At 36.0% G+C, this 17,839-nt stretch overlaps 1 protein-coding gene across 2 annotated transcripts in view; it reads right to left on the bottom strand.

Annotated features, from left to right (window-relative positions):
* PPP2R5A (protein phosphatase 2 regulatory subunit B'alpha) overlaps positions 1–17,839 on the bottom strand; it is a 46,131-nt gene that overhangs the window by 19,596 nt on the left and 8,696 nt on the right. For both annotated transcript variants that reach the window (XM_032989251.2, XM_032989252.2), the window contains exons 2-3: positions 7,243–7,439; positions 2,088–2,189 (exon numbers count right to left, since the gene is read on the bottom strand). In XM_032989251.2, the coding sequence (XP_032845142.1) occupies positions 2,088–2,189; positions 7,243–7,439 (299 nt within the window). The remainder of the gene's footprint in view (positions 1–2,087; positions 2,190–7,242; positions 7,440–17,839) is intronic.

Genomic DNA, 17,839 nt, shown 5'->3' on the forward strand with positions numbered 1-17,839 from the left:
GAAAGCTATGAAGTAACTCCCATTACTTTGGTGATTATTCAATCTTATTTCTTGCAGAGACCACTAGAATATTACTGCTTTAAGCTACCAATTCTACCAACTCTGGAACTCCCCAAGCTTGAAAATACACAGTAGCTTTAATGCCAACCTGTTCAAGCTAGTTTGGCTGTTACAAACCATCTTGAATATTTATTTAAAGCAATGTCTTTCAAGAAGTACTCATTTTACTGAAGGTCTAGAGTCTTTTGTTGTGACTACACAACAACTTACAGAAATGCCAACAGATTCAACCAGATAAGCGATTCAGGTATTTTTCTTTTCCTTCTCAGAAAACTGACTACCTACCTGCCAGATCACAACAGAATTCTGAATTTATTTGTAACTGAGCAATCACAAATCACAGCCAGCAAAATATCCCCGCCCCCCGCAGTAGTTCTTTAGATTATGCCAAAAGTAGTAATGGGTTTTGATGGCGGTGGGGAGTGGGAAATGGGTGTGCACACCTCCTTCCTCCATACACAACACTTGACGCTTCCAGCAGCTTTGTGCTCCTGGAGGGCAGTAAGTTATCAAACTCAAGTCTTCTACCATCCAGTAGCACATGAACTGTAAAAGGGGAGGAAAACAAGAACAGTTTCCCTCGTGCTGCAATGAGCAATCTATTCCAAGGACAGGGTGAACAACTGATGCAGGTGAGGGAAATCCACAATGATCAGACAGTGTGGCCCAAAGTCACTGAGAAAAAGGCAAAGGAAAAAGCTGAAAATAAAATTTCAAATAATACCACAGGCTACGAGCTTCTCACTTTCTCTTAGATAAGCCTAAAGCACAAGCAAACTGGATGCAGAAACCACAACTCCTCCTCTATAAAAAGAGCCGTAGTTTACTCATGACCTAAAGTGAACTAAGCAAACATTTACAAGTTTTACTCCTGAGAGACGGAACATCTGAAGTCAGATGATGTCACAACTCACTGTAAGACACATTTGCATAGTCCTTGCACCCTCCTGCCTCTACAAAATCAAGCTCCTCATCTAGTTCAGTCATAGCTATTTCTCCTACAAATTAGAATCAGCCATATATAATTAAAATAATTATTATCACTGCTTTAACCCAAAGAATTATGTTTTGTGACAACTTGTTTCTTACTTGGTTTAAGTCTCAAATACTATGCTCAACGTGTACTTTTTATAGCCAGTAGTAGAAGTCCACTTCTTAAATAAGTGTAGTTGTTGATACATTAGACTGTAATATTATAGGGACAGAGTAGCATTTTAACACTCTTAAGAGAGTGGAGAGAATGGTAAGCAGATATGTGGTAGCTATTATTCTTCTACTCACCACTAGGAGTTGCTACATAAAACTTTTATTTAACAGATACTACTTACACAAATTCAGCAACAAACTACCTGAGATATGAACTTGGATGATTACAAGTGATTTGTTTGTTCAACTTTTAATAGTTAATTGACAAAAAAAAAAAAAAATCAGCAGTATTGCAAGTCAATCACGTGATTGATACAGCAATGATATAAAAGTCACGAGATTAGCACAGGAGTGCAACAATAGAATAATTAACCAACTGTTACCAAACAACACCACCTACACTGTAAAGTTTTTGCATGAAGGGAGGGAAGAAGGTGGTAAGAACGAGGAGATAATCTATTTTTTGCTCAAAAGACAAAGGATATTACTCCATTCTTTGTTACTGTAACAAGAAACCAAACTATTAACATCCACTAATATTTTATTGAAATCACACAAAAAAGTTGCTCAAGTGCAGAAAACTAACCTCTTACACAAAGAACATAATTACCTAGAATATCCATATGTTTTGAAAACATATATATACACCACACTTCAACAGTGCAATCAGTCCGTTTAAAAAAAAAAAATATTTTGAAGACTTATATTCTGTCACATTTATACACATTAAGAAAACCACCACTGTTTTCCCTCCCAAGTACAGAAACTCAATTATATTATAAAATCAATTTTGACATTCTTACCGAAGGCACAAAATGACTCAAGTATCCATTCGCAGCTCTTGCCTCACAAGAAGACTTGAAAATAAAGGAATCACATACCTGTATGTGGGGCCATGAGGCTTCAAGAGTTGGTTCATCTTCTTCTGGATCAAAATCTGGATTATCACTAGGTGGAAGTGTTCTGAAAATATTAGAACTAATCTGCAAGAGAAAAAAAAAATGTTTAATTGTATAATTTTTTTATCCTTCCACAGATTACACTCAGCAAGGCACTGCTTTTATCCTGAAATTACATGAAACAAAACCATCAGCCAAGTCTGAAACGTCAATGAAAATAACAAGAAAATAACTTTTTTCTCAATTGTTTTAGAAGTTTGTAGCTAGACATGATAATATTTGATTTCAGAGAAAATTTTTAAAGTGAAAAGAAAATTTCAGTTTCCCCCTATCAAGGCAATATTTAACTACATGACACCGAGAACTGAGGTTCTATATAAGACAACAAATGCAGTATGACTAACCAACTATGATTTAAACTAAGCTCTCTTCGTGGGTAAGGCAGACAATCTCAAAAATATATGTGACTTTAGAGTTCTTCACTTAATTTCAAGATATTTCTCACTTTCAAGTAAGAACTGAAGAACTGTTTACAATTTTTCACCTTTCATAATTTCAAGATGTTTCAAGGTTTAAAGAAGTCATAAATACATAACAATTTTAACTTTGATTTAACACAGAGTAACTTTGTAAAAACTAAGGAAAATAGCTATCAAGTTACTTTAAATATGATACAGTCATATCAAATCAATTTCAAAAGGGGAAGTTAAAAATGGTTTCTTCAGGAATTTTGAAGCATATAGAAGCCCAGGTAGAAGACCAATCTTTCAGATGTCAAAAGAAAAATAATGTCATTTCTTCTGCCAGATATAACATACTGGATTTTAAAACTCTAACATGAACAAAAGAGAACATGAAGTTAATTTCCTTTTTACATTTTCTACTGTTTATTCAGGAACATGTTTAGCCCAAACTCTTTGGTCTTTTTGATCAAACTGTTTCAAATAGCTGCTAACCACCCAAGCTTATTAAACACAAAACAAAATGTTTGACAGTTTGCAGCAAATGCTACTGCACAGCTTCCATCCAGTCTCCAAGGCGTTTGAAGAATCTTACAAAAGATCCTGAAGTCACCCAGATGGCTCTGCACAGAAGAATCAGCTGCCTCATTAAGCAAGACATAAAGCTATTGCATAAACTGACTTTTCATTTCCTCCTATGTGCTTCATTCTATGTCCTGCCACTGTCTCCTGTTGGTACATGGCAAAGCTACAGATGCTGCTGCTCTAGAGCAGCAAGGCAACGATGTTCTGTATGGATGGGCACTACAGCAGTCTATTTTACTGAACAGCAGAAAACCACCCCACAAAACAGTACAGTTGTCCTTTAATGCTGTGAACACAAGGGACTTGGGAATCTGGAGCACAAGAGAAACTGGCTGGGGGAGACGAGGAGGAAACAGGAGTCAGAGAATGTGAATTTTAATCAAGCCTGAAAACCAAGACTACAATCCTGGTTCTGTTATTTGATACTGTCTACTCTTATTAGGTATTCAACAAAAACATCCAACATAGAAATCAGTCCCCTACAGAGAACTTCCCTACCTCTGCTTATAAGTCTTCTAACATTTCTTGAAAATGCATCCTTTTATTACTAGATGCATCTTGCTGAACTGAACCAGTCAATCCCTTAGCACAGAATCTCAGAGTATAGAATGCAAAAAACCTTTTAAGTCTAAGACAAAGGTACTAACTACTGAACATACTTCCATAGCAGAAGCAAATCGCAAGCCTCTTGGCCAGATCTTTAGAAAACTAATTTTATGATTTTCAGAGCATTCAGTACTTCTGCTAGCATTATCAGTCTCCTGAGACCATATGAAACTTAGAATAAACGGTGTGCCATTTTTATGTAAAAGCCTGTCTCCCTAAAGAATTGGTTCATTTACTTGATTATGTCTGAAATACTTTTGCTTCCTATCTCATTCACTTTTTTCTAATGTATTGATGAAAAATGTGGTTTGGGTTAAAATCCCCACTGTTTTTCTATGGGCAAATTCTTCTGTACACCCTCTCACATTATTTACAACATTCCTTTTCCTCCATAAGTGGGGTCTTATCCCAAAACTGTGATTCGAGAAATAAAAATCATAACAGGATTTTACAGTTGGAAAGGTTTCCAGATAAACCCAGCATTAGCCTTCTAAATGAAATCTCAAAGTTTTGCATAAGTGTCATCTGAAAATGTGCCAGTTAATTATATTTTATTTTTTTAAAAAGAAAAAAAAAAGGAGAAAGAAAAAAGTCCCTTATTGTCCGTACACTTTCCAAGGAGCTAACCATATGGACAGATATTAAATTCCGACTTCTAAGCATGCAGATACCTGATGTTTTTTGAAATTCTGAATTCACAGCTTGTATAAGCCACTAGGACAATCTCACTTACACTGGACTTTTATATGCTTGTGGGGAACGAGTGGAGGTTGGCAGGCACAAGGAGATGGCTGAGTAATGTGTACTAGAGGGACATTTCCATTATGTTCCCGAATCTGATAAAGCCTAGAGCTTTCTAACTTCCCAGAAAGTTTAAAAACCTAAAGTATTCACAATGCCAAACCCTAATTTGCTGTTAGCTTCAGAGTACTTTCAACTGAGAATTTCCAAACAGAAAAGATACTAGTTTTAGATGACCTAGAAAAAAGGTGCACAGACCACTGTGTTACCCCTTTAAAACTATTTGTAAGCAAAACTCTTCCTCAGTGCTTAATTCAAAGGATTTGGCAAAGAAATTGTAGAAAAATCAGGTTGCCTGGGGCACCAAAAAGATAACCTACAGCATATGTCCAGCGCATCTGCCTAATCAAATATTTATTTGGGTTGGTTTAGTTTTTTATGATCTCATTCCATCCTTGGTAGATTGAAAAGCCATTGGTATTATTTCAAACAGTGCTCCCTACCTCAGAATCCAAGCAGAGCAGGGACAACCACATGAGCGATTATTGTGTGGTGCTGGCTCAGCAGCTATCATGGTAACAGAGACCACGTGAAGGGAAGGAATGCTAGGAGACCTCCTCACCTGCACAGACCTTGCCTATGCACTGGTCAGGAACAACATTTTTTTCCTCTTGATATCTGTTAGGGATTGTTGACTTTGTCTCCCCAAGACTTGGGCGACTCCAAGAAATTAGGCTGCTTCCTCTGCAAGCTGGGTGAAAGGTGTCCCAGGCCTAGGGAAAGACAAGGGGCTTTGGAAAGAAACTGGCTCTGCTTCTGCCACTGATCCCACACTGGCTTTTTTCAGGGAGTTTTTGTAGTCTGTCCATCCTTTACTACCAGCATGATAATAGTGGGTTCTGTTAAGGCTGATTTCTACTACTTCATCACAAAAATACTATCCTTCAAACTCTGCAAAAGTAACATTAAACAGCCTAAAAATAAAATACAAAAAAAAAAATCTTTTAAATCTCATTGAATTTTTGCTACTAATAAAGGCCTCAAGCCTGACACACGTGTTGTTTGGAAGGAGAGACCCAATCCAGAGTTCTTTCTGAAAGCTGGTACCTCGTCCTAATTCACATCAAAGACCTTTTCTTCTGCCAGTTGCCAGGGTGACTAGAAATACTATTCAGGCTTGGAAGGATCTTTTGTCTCAAGCTCTGAAAAAGCTCTCACTAAGCATTTAAGACCTTCTTCATTTTCTGTCATTTTAGGGGAGAAAAGGAGATGGAAATTTTTTATGGAAGGAGAAACAAGCATCCACAGAGCCCAATCATTTGCACAACCACCACCACCTCAAAAGAACAGCTCAACAATACCTTATCTCCATGAAAAGAAAACAACTCCAATATAAAAGAAAATCTCCCTTCAACAAGTATGATAGGCTAGTTAGTATACTCTTTCTTCTAACAAGAGGCTATAGAGGGCACACAGAGTAAGAAAATACTGCAAGTATTCAGGCTTGCTGCCACCAGCAGGAGAAAAAAAAAAGCCAAAGAGGTAGACATACTCTGTCCTTTATTGGGTAAAAAAAACCAAAACAAAACAAAAAACATTTAGGACAGAAACACAAGTCCTTTAAAAAAACAAAACTGTACAAAAACCCCAGTGTCCTAGATCTTTTGTAAAACTTAATAAGCATCTGGTGAAACAGTCAAAATGATTAAAAGGCTTTCAATAATCTTAGCCCTTCAGTAATTTCTACGCTTATTTATATTAAGAGATCTGATCTTCCGTATCAGCTGCTCACAGAAGAAGAAAAAACAAAAGCCACCGAACAAAACCCAGACAAAACCTCAAGAAAAAACAGCTCACACTGAATAGAAAGCTGCAGAAGTTGTAGGCCATATGCTTGAACTGGTCTGCTTATGTTCCTGGTAGCTACTTTTAAAGTCAACATTGTGCTTATGTAAACTTAACTGAAGTTTAGAGAACCATTAGCCTAAGTGCACAGGCACTAAACACATTCTTTTTGCATTTCAAATTTATAGAAAAAAACAACTTTAAACTATTTCAGTTTATTGTCAAATGTCCTTCTGCTGTGTTCCCTGTACATGGAGTATAGGCATATCTAAACCACCACTTACAGAGCATTTGAACATGTATATGAAAAACCTGGAAGTCAGCAGATAATGACCACAAATATTTTGTTGCTTATTCAACAAGCCATTTGTAGAAATTGCAAGTACAAGTCATCCTGTGGTTTACAATTCAGGCAAACCACTTAAAACTAATCTAGCACAGCTCTCCAAGGCCAATAACAAACAGCCATATAAAGTACTTAGAGTTGCGTTCTTACACCAAAAGCCTTTGTGTTGACACCAGTACCTGCAGAATCTTTACCAGAAACCTTTAGCCTGTCACTCCATCACCATTCCTTAATCAAGACAGGCAGCACCAAAATATTGCCATTTTCTGAATAAGAACAACTTCAAAGCTTACCCAGACTGCAAGCATCTGCAATATACCAGTTCTTTATTTTAATTAACCTGAATGCATCACATTTCACCTAATAATTAAAACTTACAAGTTGTTTGTTTTTACAAGCCCTTCTAAACAATATTGTAAGCCAAGTTAACATTAACGGAATACATTATAATGTATAAGCAGAATAACCAACAGCAATTCTGAGTTAGATGCCATCAGAGTCATAAACTGATTATTTTATTAAAATTCAAATGTAACAAAAGCATTCTACTTACCATTTTCACTATGTCAGCATAAGCTGATTCAACAATCACTCCACGATTTGTTGAAACATACTCAACCAGTTCATTCAGTGTTGCTCTTTTAATTTCTTTGCTTTTCAGGTCTGAAACAGAGTCCATGAAGTCAAAGAGTACACAACACTGTTGCAACTTCTGACAAAAAAGATCTTGCTGTTCATTGAAGGTGGCATCTATAAAAGAAAAAGCCCAACACTAAGACTGTAGAAGCAAACTCAGGATTTCTAAATCTATTCTGTTGACTAAAATTTGCATAGCTATCAGATTTTTATTATGGGGAATAGTATGCTCTATAGTCAGCAAATTAATAAGCAGTATTGTCAAAACTGAAAATATCTGTTTAAATATGTTAGGTATGAAAGACCTGCCATTCACAACTTGTGTTTTATACAAGAAATAATGGATAACCATATGGCAGCAGATAAATTTAAGGAAAACAAGGTCCTGAATTAACTTTATTTGAAATACACAGACATTAATAAGTACCAACTCTCTCTCACCAGAAGTCATATACAGCAGCAGTGCATCATACTAACCTTCCATTCATCCGATTTGTCTCATTCTGTTCCCTAATCCTTTATTATGTAACCTGCTTAAAAACTGTAAAATCTGCTTTGAAGGAACCTTGTCTTTTTTACCCCAATGCAAAATAGTTCACATACTTTTGACATCATGTGATGATTATTTCTCTTAATCAACTCTAATATTTTAAAAGAATTGAGCCCGAATTTTCATGCTTTGGTCTAAATAATTTATTACAATCTTAGTCATGTAAGGTTTCCCAGCTTTTTTGGCCCATTAAGAGAACATGTTTGTCTATGACATAGCATTTTCATTTTAGGGTGCAGTTTCTCTATAAACTGCTAAGTACAATTCCTACATTAGTATTTCACATCAGCTCTAAAAAAGGTAGATAATTAAGCACAGTCCACCTCAAAAACTTAATACATCCTTAAAATACTGTTATTGTTCAAAACTTGCATCATCAGGACAAAAGCAGCCCATGGTTTTAACTGGAAAATTTGATTTAATGTGCCTTTTGTTCTTGTTTTCAATTGCTTGTTGGGGTTCTAAGCCATTCCAGCAACACAGCATCACCTCATCTATCAGTCACATGGGATTTCACTTGTTCTGGTGCAAAATTTTTATTTTGGATTTTGTCTGCAAATAAGGAATGCTATTCCCCTGAAGAATTTTCAAGACCTGTCTATTGCCAGACCTACTAATCCTTTGGCTTCATTCATTCACTGCTATACTGAGATTAGTGCTGGTGTTTCATCATAAGGAAAGTATTAAAACAATAAAATTTGAACAAATCACAGAAAGATCTCATGCTTTTCTTCATTGTTTAAGGATTATTTTAATTAAACAAATTTCATTAAATATTCAAATTTAACAACTCAAACACTCTTTGATAATGCCAGTTCCTCAAGTGTCTTACCAAAACACCTTCTACTTAGTGGTTGGAACAACAGCAGTCAACAGTGGGTTTAATATTCAGTAATTATCTGATGAAATTCTTTTATTTCCATAAGCAAAAATTGCCAAAATGGACTAAACCACCTCCACTGTAATCCCAGCTGCTCGCTCTGCCCTGCAAGTTCAAACACCAGAATATTGTATTGTATTCCCTTTCACCATCTGACAGTTATGATCCTATTAACTGAGCATAACAACTTCAGTGAGCTTTTGAAAAAGCCAGCAATTACTACTCCCTCATACAGAGCAATCCATACTTCTGAATGTTAATTCTGCAATTTTAACAATTTTTCTTTTGAATAAAAATCTTGAAAGATGCTTATTTCGCTCAGATAACTACAAAGACATGAACTGTTACACTCTGCAAAATAATGAACATCAGCTGTAAAAACAGTTGTAAGTTACGTAACATTTCAGCTCAGATCCTCTAATATTCCACAGCGGCCTGCATGAGTAAGTATTGTATCATAGCAACAAAGCAAAAGCAGTGACATGCTAAGGCTAAAATCCAAAAAGCCTAATTTAAGGAACCAACACAGGGAGGACAGCTTTTTTTTTAACACTAGCCCCAAGCTGATAGCCAGACTCAAACAGGAGTCAAACCTACTCTTATTTTTCCTCACTACAAACTTAACTATACTCCAAGCTACAAAAGCCCAGCAGTGAAGCACAACTAATACAGTGTATCTAGTTGATGTTCCATAAAATGAAGTATCATTGACCAAAATTTACCCAGAATTTTCCAAACAGCAGATAGCACCTGCATACTCCTAACAGTGCTTAAAACAGACTAAAGACCTAAGGTTAAAAGCAAGTAACAGGAATTCAAAATAATCAAATCACTTATGTTCCCTAGAATATCAAAGAAATCCCTGCATTAGCCACTTTTAGTCAGAGTAACAGGATCATATCTCTCTTGCCATCCCCAGTCCATTTCATCAGCAATCTGACCTATCCCAATTAGACATGTTTTCTCAAATGAAAAACCTGTCCATTAATCTGTTTTGCTACATTTATCATTTAAAGTAAAACCAAAGGAAGTATTTTCTTCTACGTATACATCCATTTTTCCATACTTACAAGGGGACTCATAAAATAAAGGCATCTGCAAGAGATGAAAATCATGTGCAACCATGGTAATAAATAAGGTAACAAGAAAGCCAGTTCTGTTGTATCAGTGCTGTCTTCATGCACTCAATCCCTGCTTGACACGCAGCACATTTATCCTGGGAATGCTGAGAGGTACCATGGGAATCACAGAGTGATTTGGGAAAATCTGTTTGTCAGGTAGTGTTCTTAGATAAAGACAAGGCTTTAAAAAGTTATCTTTAAACTATCCCAGCACAACAGAAGCTCGACAACTCTACACCACAATAAAATCATATTGCAGTAGTTTAGTCCAGTTCTATGAATAAAATAAACTATGACACCATAATTACATCAACACCAAAGCTTTTAGCTTTAGTAGTTTAACAACCTGTGTCATGATTTTTAAACCAGTTTCAATTTATTATCTGTCAAGATTTATATCATACATCTGAAATTCAAGATAATTGCTTTTCTTCAAATACCCTAAATACCTTAAGGGCCATAGAAGATAATATAGATTCAAAGTAGACAGTGGATGTCTCAGTAAAATAACCCTGTTGACAGGCTATATTGAGGGTGGGGGAGAGGGGTGAAGAAAAAAAAATTTAAAATGAAGTCTGAATTCTATTACCAGCCTATCCCTGAATTGCTGCATCTTGTTGGAAAAGACACTTGGGGGGAGGCAGGAAAGAGGGAAGGAAACAAAGCGTGAAGAAGCCTAAACCAGAAAAAGAGGAACAAAGGCATTTAATTCTATTTAGAAGTGTCAAGACACATAACATTAAACCGCACCCCAGAAAATGGTATACACACCATCTGATCCAGGTGATCAAAATGCAATTGCCTCAACTTTATTTTCTAGAGGCTGCTTAACAGAAGTGTAATTTCAGAAATTTTTTTAAATCCACTGTTACTTTCTTTGAGAGGTTGGTTTTAAATTGATCTGAGGTCCTCTGGAAGGTAGAAATGAGATTTTAGGCAGGCACAGAAAGCACATTCTTAATCACATGATGGTATGAAATCCTAAAGAAAAATATCCATCCAACACCAAAAGAATTATTGTAAATTATGATACATTTTAACTGTGACTCTAAGGATATTCATTGCCTTTGATCATTTACACAATACATGGTAAAATGTTTGTAACTGCTAAATATAGTTCACTTGATCACTGCACTTCATAATATAAATATTAAAACTACATGATTGTACAGATTTGTCTCTAAATCAAATATTTTCAAATTTATAAGGTCATCAATTCAAGCCTAAGCATAGAATATTTAGAAGATTAATTTTTTCAGGCAGGCCCCAAACAAAGTATAGCTAGGGAAAGAGCTCACAATCACAGAGCTACCTCACTAGTATGTAACTCAAGACACAAACACCACTATATCACTAGCCAGGGGTCTACAATGATGTCTTCCCACAGTATACTTCTCATATGTTTACAGGCCTTTCTCCTGGAAGGAACAGATAGATACTTCTCTTTTCTCAACAGGATTGTTTACCCAAGACCTTCAGTACAAAGTCAGGGAACCTAATATAATCCCTGCTTCAGTGGCAGGAACGAGAATTTAAGTCTACAAAAACTTCTCTCTCAGCTATACTAACTGGAAGTTCAAAAAACATAATTTCCCTTCCAAGACAAAATAAACAAGTATTTGCAACGAGTTTCTATTTTTTCTTTAATATCGCTAATTACATACTTCTTTTTCCTGAAAATGCTACCCCAGAAAGATGCAGAAACCAGAGAAACAATCATTAAGTTTTCCTCTGACCATCTCTTAAAGCAGTTCACATATAGCCCTTTCAAACACTTAGAGGACAACAATAATATGGAAAAAAGTACTGCATCTCTCCCTATAGTAAACTGAACTTGGTGAGCAACCCTACACTTCCACATGACTCCCTGACAAACTGAAATACAGACAAGGATTGATACATGACAAAGAGAGTGCCATAGTTAGGTCATATTCCACAGTGTGAAATTTAGTGTTTAGTCTCTGTTGTCCATTTATATTTACTGTGTTATATGCAGCTGCTGCACTCAATGGTGGAGGGATCTGCTAGAGCAGAATGAAGCCCTAACACTGACATGGAGAGAGAAACACATGTACTGTGAGACATCAAGTGTTTGGTTTTGTTTGCTTTTTTATTTATTTCTTCACATCATTAAATTATCAGCACTTGCACAGCCTGCTCTTTTCAGAAATAGTATTAGTCTGGAAAGGGGTTAGTCTGGTAAACTATGCCCTAGCTTACATAAATCAAGCATAGGGAGTCCTGTTTAATTTAAATTTAAAATTTATTTTTGTCCTGGAGAGTTCTTGTGTGCATTATTGTTGTGCGCTCTCATAGCATCTGGGTGTCAGTGTTTATGTTACAGTCATGGTAAAGCATTGTTAAGAAATTGAGTTTTGATGCAATTGATGTTACAACAGGGCATAGAGAGAATATGTTTACAGGTTTTCAGACATCTACATCTGCAGCTTGACAGGCAGCAAAACAGTAGGCTGACAGTGAAATGGAGAGAGGTCTCTCTCCTTGCTATCCTCATCATTTAACCCTCCCTTCCCCTCCTCTGCTCCCAGTCACATCCATCCCTCAACACTGGCTCTGGAACTTGTCAGACTCTTCCGTGAGCTGCTTTAACTCAATAACATGGCCATATTAGTGAGGTTAAATGGCTTCTGGAGGGGCCTGATGTGCATCAGCTCTGGCACAAGATTAGTGATGGGAGCAGAAACTCCTTTCAGCTGCTGTGAGCTGTTAAGTTAGTTCACCATCTCCTTTGGAACCGTATCATCCAACTACAGAGGTATGAGATAACTGAAAAATCCTACCTACAATTAAGTTAGCTACCTTTTTGAATATATTTTGGTTTGTTTTGTGGGGTTTTGTTTGGGTTTTTTTGAAAAAAAAAAAAAAATCACTACATTTTGATTTTATTTGGTGTTTTTTTGTTTGTTTGTTTTGGGTTTTTTTTGTTTTGTTTTGTTTTTTTTTTTTTTACATGAAAAACATAGCCCTGTGTGAAATCTCACAGCATACTTGGATATACTGGCAGTCTGTAACATTCTCCAGTAACTCCACACACCAAGAAGCTCCCACAATTCCACATTTTGGTAGTGCAACAGCCCAACTGAAACTGGTAGGGCTACTCAGACAAGCACTCATGCAGCACCCTAGGTATCCAAGGAAACTTGTCATCAGTATTTGCAGGTTTTCCACATAGAAGAACTTTGCCACCCCAAGGAATAAGTACCATTTCTTAACAGACTAGGGTTGCAGGTTTTCCCCCCGCTCCCTCCATTCAGAGTTCAACAGATATATTTTCAAATTACCTGTTACCCCAAAGTCTACAGCTGTTGTTGGAGCTCTAGAAGACGCTGTATAAGTTCCTCTGTGTTTTCAGCAAACAGAGCTCTGACTTTCCAGATCAGATAAGGGAATCAGAACAACATTATATATCTTAAAAGTTAACCAGCTCCCTATACAGTAGTAGGTTTGTTCACTAGAGAAAGTCTGGAAGATGACAAAGTAGAATGGTATTCTCAAACATAATACTACAAGGAAATTCATACTACATATAGAAGATAACCAAAACAAAGACTTCGCCCAGAAGGTGCATTGGTCAATCCTGTTTAGGACCCATGTGCTTATACTAATGCTTAACCTCTTCATTTCAGAAATCAAAAGGACTGCAAAGGAGCAATCAAGATAACGAGCTCAGCTTCTGCTGTACTTCCACTTACAGGTAAACTATTCTACAGATGATTGTCAGGCAGGACTTGAACCAAGAGATCTGCATGAGCAATACTTCAAAAATACACTGTGACATCCTACACGCTCAGCTGACCCTATAGCATATGTTTTATTCAAGTTAATATTCACCCTTCTCCAACCAATTGTGCAAAGACAAATTAAAACTGCCAAAACCAACCAACCTGCTAAAAATCGTACCACTATCCAAGTAAATCTCCATTTGCTTTTGAAATAGCTAAGAAATCAGGAATCTTGCTCATTAGAATATTCTGGATTTAAAATTAATCTGTGATACATGACAGGGAAGAACAAGAAAAAAAAATTAAAAAAAAAATAAAATCACACATTAGAAGTAAAACTGGAGGAGGATAGCAATGAACAACTAATTTTATTCACAGTGTTGTGGTTTTCAAAGTTAGTTACGAAGTCTAGATTACAGATAATTTTAAAGTTGTTTACTAAAAGTACTCCTGAAAATTACCTTCCATCCAATAACAGATACTGTTTGTTCAGATAGTTTCATCTGCCCTTCCACATGGCCAACAGTTGACCTTAACAAATCAGTCCAGAAAATCTGAAAAGCTTATCCTGACCTAAAAACATCTGTCAAATATTCTGTGACATGACCCCTTGCAGTGATGGTAAACTACTAATATCTCATCTAGATAATTTCTAATATCTTCTAAGCGTTCTTATAATCTCATATAGTTAAGAGTCTTCAGTTACTACCATGTTAAATCCCTTGATTTTAAAGATTTGAGTCAACCAAGACACTTCTGTCAGTAAGAAAGTACCCTGCTGAAGTGCTTTCATATTAGTAGCCCTATTTCCTACTGTATAATTACAGACAACAACATGCAGTCAGATGCAAAAAGGAATAGAAATGATTCTCTTGTTCCTCAAAAAGTTAAATATGACTGTAGTATAACCAGGTCTGCCACAATTCACCTCATTCCTACCACACTTTCTCAAAAAGGAGAATTAAAGTACCATTGATTCCTTAAACACAAAACTCACCAAACATACCAACCACTGGAACAGGAACATAAAACACCCTGAAGTCATCCTCAACAAAATGTACAACTTGAGCAACAGAAAGATTTTCTCGAGAGCATGCCATAAGTTCAGAATCTAACTGAAATTCAGCTTCATAAAAAAAAAAAAAAAATTGTTCAATGACTTGACACAGTTGAATCAATGCTGCTTTTGAAGGTACTGATAAGTTGAGCTATTTACATATGGTTAACCCATATGCAAGTTTTGTTCAGAGTGATATTATATTTATTATAAAAGGCAAAGTTTCACTTACACAGCTGAAGTGTATGTTTTCAAAAAACAAGTACATTGTTACTCTTGTATTCAAAACAAGCTTTTTTCCACCAATAAACCAACCATTATGTTCCCCAATGCATTAATTTATGGTTTTAGCATACACTGCTACTGTACTTTCTGTCTTCATTTAAAACCCATCAAGCAGTTTTAATGACTGATCATATGCCAGCAAGAGCCTATTTTGAATACAACCAGAGGCTCTGAGAGCTTAGGATTCTCTCTTGCATGCAAGACACTAGCCCAAATAATGCTTTCACTGGCTTGACAAAGGTGTAATAGCTCGTGATTATTACATAAGTGTGATCTTAAAATAATTTAAAATAGAAACCCTGCCTCTTTAAGGAAGATAGTGCTAAATTTAAGGGTGATAAATCCCATCACAGAATTAACATGCACAGCCATGTCATTAAACTGGGAAAGAGGAGAGAGTAATTGACTTCTGGAATGTGAAATTGTTTCTCAGAAGATATGAATATGGGATAGATGTCAACCTTTAACTTAAAGGTACAATAGTTGATACAAAGGCCTGAGAATGAAAAGTGCTTTCCCAAAACAAAAATTACAACCCCTAAGTAGCTTTTGTTATACTGAAATGCAACAAAGGTTTTTGTTATGGTAAAACATACACCCTTTCAGGAAGTCCTCCTAATAACAGGGCAAATAAAGGTCAAGGTAAAGGCCTGGGTATATAAACAGGTCCTCTCTTTAAAGTCGAACTCAGATTACAGCATATTAGCCACAAACTGAAAGCACCCACAGAGAGGCTGGCACACAACAACTTGCTACTCCTGGTAACTCACATGCCAGGAAAATTAACCACCAGCAAGACCCAAGAGACTCTACAGAAAGTGGAAGAAACTATAGACCAAGCTTCTGAGTTTGTTTAATCAAAAACATCAGAAGGGAGAATCGATATGATGCTGCTTGCTCCTGACACATGAACTGGTAATCATACCTTTTTCGCCAAATACAAGCATTTGCCCTTAAAGAAATACTATTTGTTGAAATGTAAGGGTTCAATACAATTTTGGATTTCACATGTAATTTTGAAGACATAAAACAAGCCTTCAGGTTGTGAAAAGGTAGACTCAAGGAACTGTTTCACATCTACCCTGCTAAGAACTAAAAGACAGCTGATCTGAACGGTTCTCCTCCCTATTTTGCCCCCCTCCAACAGCTGTACTACTCTCTACATACACTACCAGGGGATAAAGACAGCTGAAAAGTGGGTGAAAAAGTTGTGTGACACAGACTCAGTAAAAACTTCAGTTCAACACCCATTACACAATACTGTATTAAAAACATTATCTATTCATTGGAACATAAATACTTTGCTTGACCAGAGACCAAAACAAATCGATTTGCACTTTTTAGGCTTGACAGGACAGAAACTATATTTACAATTTGAGTAAATTCCCTTTTTATTAAGTCAATTGCAAAACTCCTGTCTGACTGAAATTACAGTATTTTATAACTAGTGAGCATTGATAATGAAGTATGCCATAAGTGAATCTAGTGTGGAATATTGTTTCTTTTTAAATCTATTAACTTGTATTCTTCCCCAATCATTTCCTCAATTTATCTAAATATAAAATTATTTTTGAATATGATGTCAAACTGGAGCAACTTCAACATTATGCTAGAAAATGCAAGTAAACATTACAAATCAAGTTTGTTTGTATTTTCCCAAAAACTGAAGAAACACTCATGTTGTTTTCACATGGCAAAATTAGTGCCGAGTGCAATATAAAAACACCTTTTATTTGAAACCAAGGGGTAGCTTTTAAACATTGTTTCACAGAAGTAAAGAAACCCATTTCACAGTTAATTCAGCACTTAGCTAAATAGGAAGTCTGTGCCAGAAGAAACGTGAAATCTAGCTTTTCAGACACTAAGGAAAAAACTCCTCTTGAATTCCTGTGTAAATTCAGGTGAAAGTTACAGGTATTGGATTAATTCTTCAAATAAATATATACTTTATGAATTGGCTAAACCAATGTTTCTTAATTTTCAAAATTTTCTCAGGCAAATAAGATAATGAGATACTTTATAATGGTAAGTGTTACAGTAGGAAGAACTAAGATTAAATTAGTCTGGAAACACAGGTGAAATCCTGGTTCTGCTGCATTCAGTGACCTAACTTCCACTGACCTCAATGTGAATAGATCATCCTGAGCAGATGAATATTCCAGCACTTGCAAGATCTCTTCGCCCACTTCACTTAAATTAAGCATTTAGCCTCATAAATAAGAGGTTGAGCTACTACTTTAATCAATTTTAACCATACTCTAAGAGTTACGTTCTATCAAAAACTGTAAACATCAAGTGCTCACTAATAAGGGATCCTACACTTAAATATATTCCCTTTTGGCAAACTCTATTGGCTATTTTTAAAATCAATTTACACCATATCAATGTGCTAAGCTTATTTTGTTCCTGCTTCCTACTCTTAAGGGAAAACACACAGCAATACAAGTTATCAAACCTTGTCCTTCCTGACTGTACTGTGGGACCGAGCCTATGCCTCTCTAGGGGGTTCTGACATTTGCTTCTTAATTTTTCATCTCAAAATAATGACTGTCTTCCTACAGAATCTAACAGTGCTGAAGTGCACAAGTTTATTTCACATATATATTTCAAAATCTAAGTTAAATTCTTATCATGTATTGCTGTTACATACACGTGGAACCAAAATGTATGCTGCCTAACAAGATTTTGGTCTTACACACATGCGATAGTTTAAGTAAGCATAGAACTTTTAACGAAAAACATCATACAGTTTTGAAAAGCTTTACCCAAATACACTAAAGTGAAACTTGTATTTTTTTAAACCCATTTTTTTCCCCTACACTTTCCCACAGAAATTTACTTGGGAAGAAATTAATAAAAGCTGTGATTTTGTTTCTTA

The sequence above is a fragment of the Tyto alba genome, unplaced genomic scaffold, assembly GCF_018691265.1.
Source record: "Tyto alba isolate M040663 unplaced genomic scaffold, T.alba_DEE_v4.0 Super-Scaffold_16, whole genome shotgun sequence".
In the NCBI taxonomy this organism is placed as follows: domain Eukaryota; kingdom Metazoa; phylum Chordata; class Aves; order Strigiformes; family Tytonidae; genus Tyto; species Tyto alba.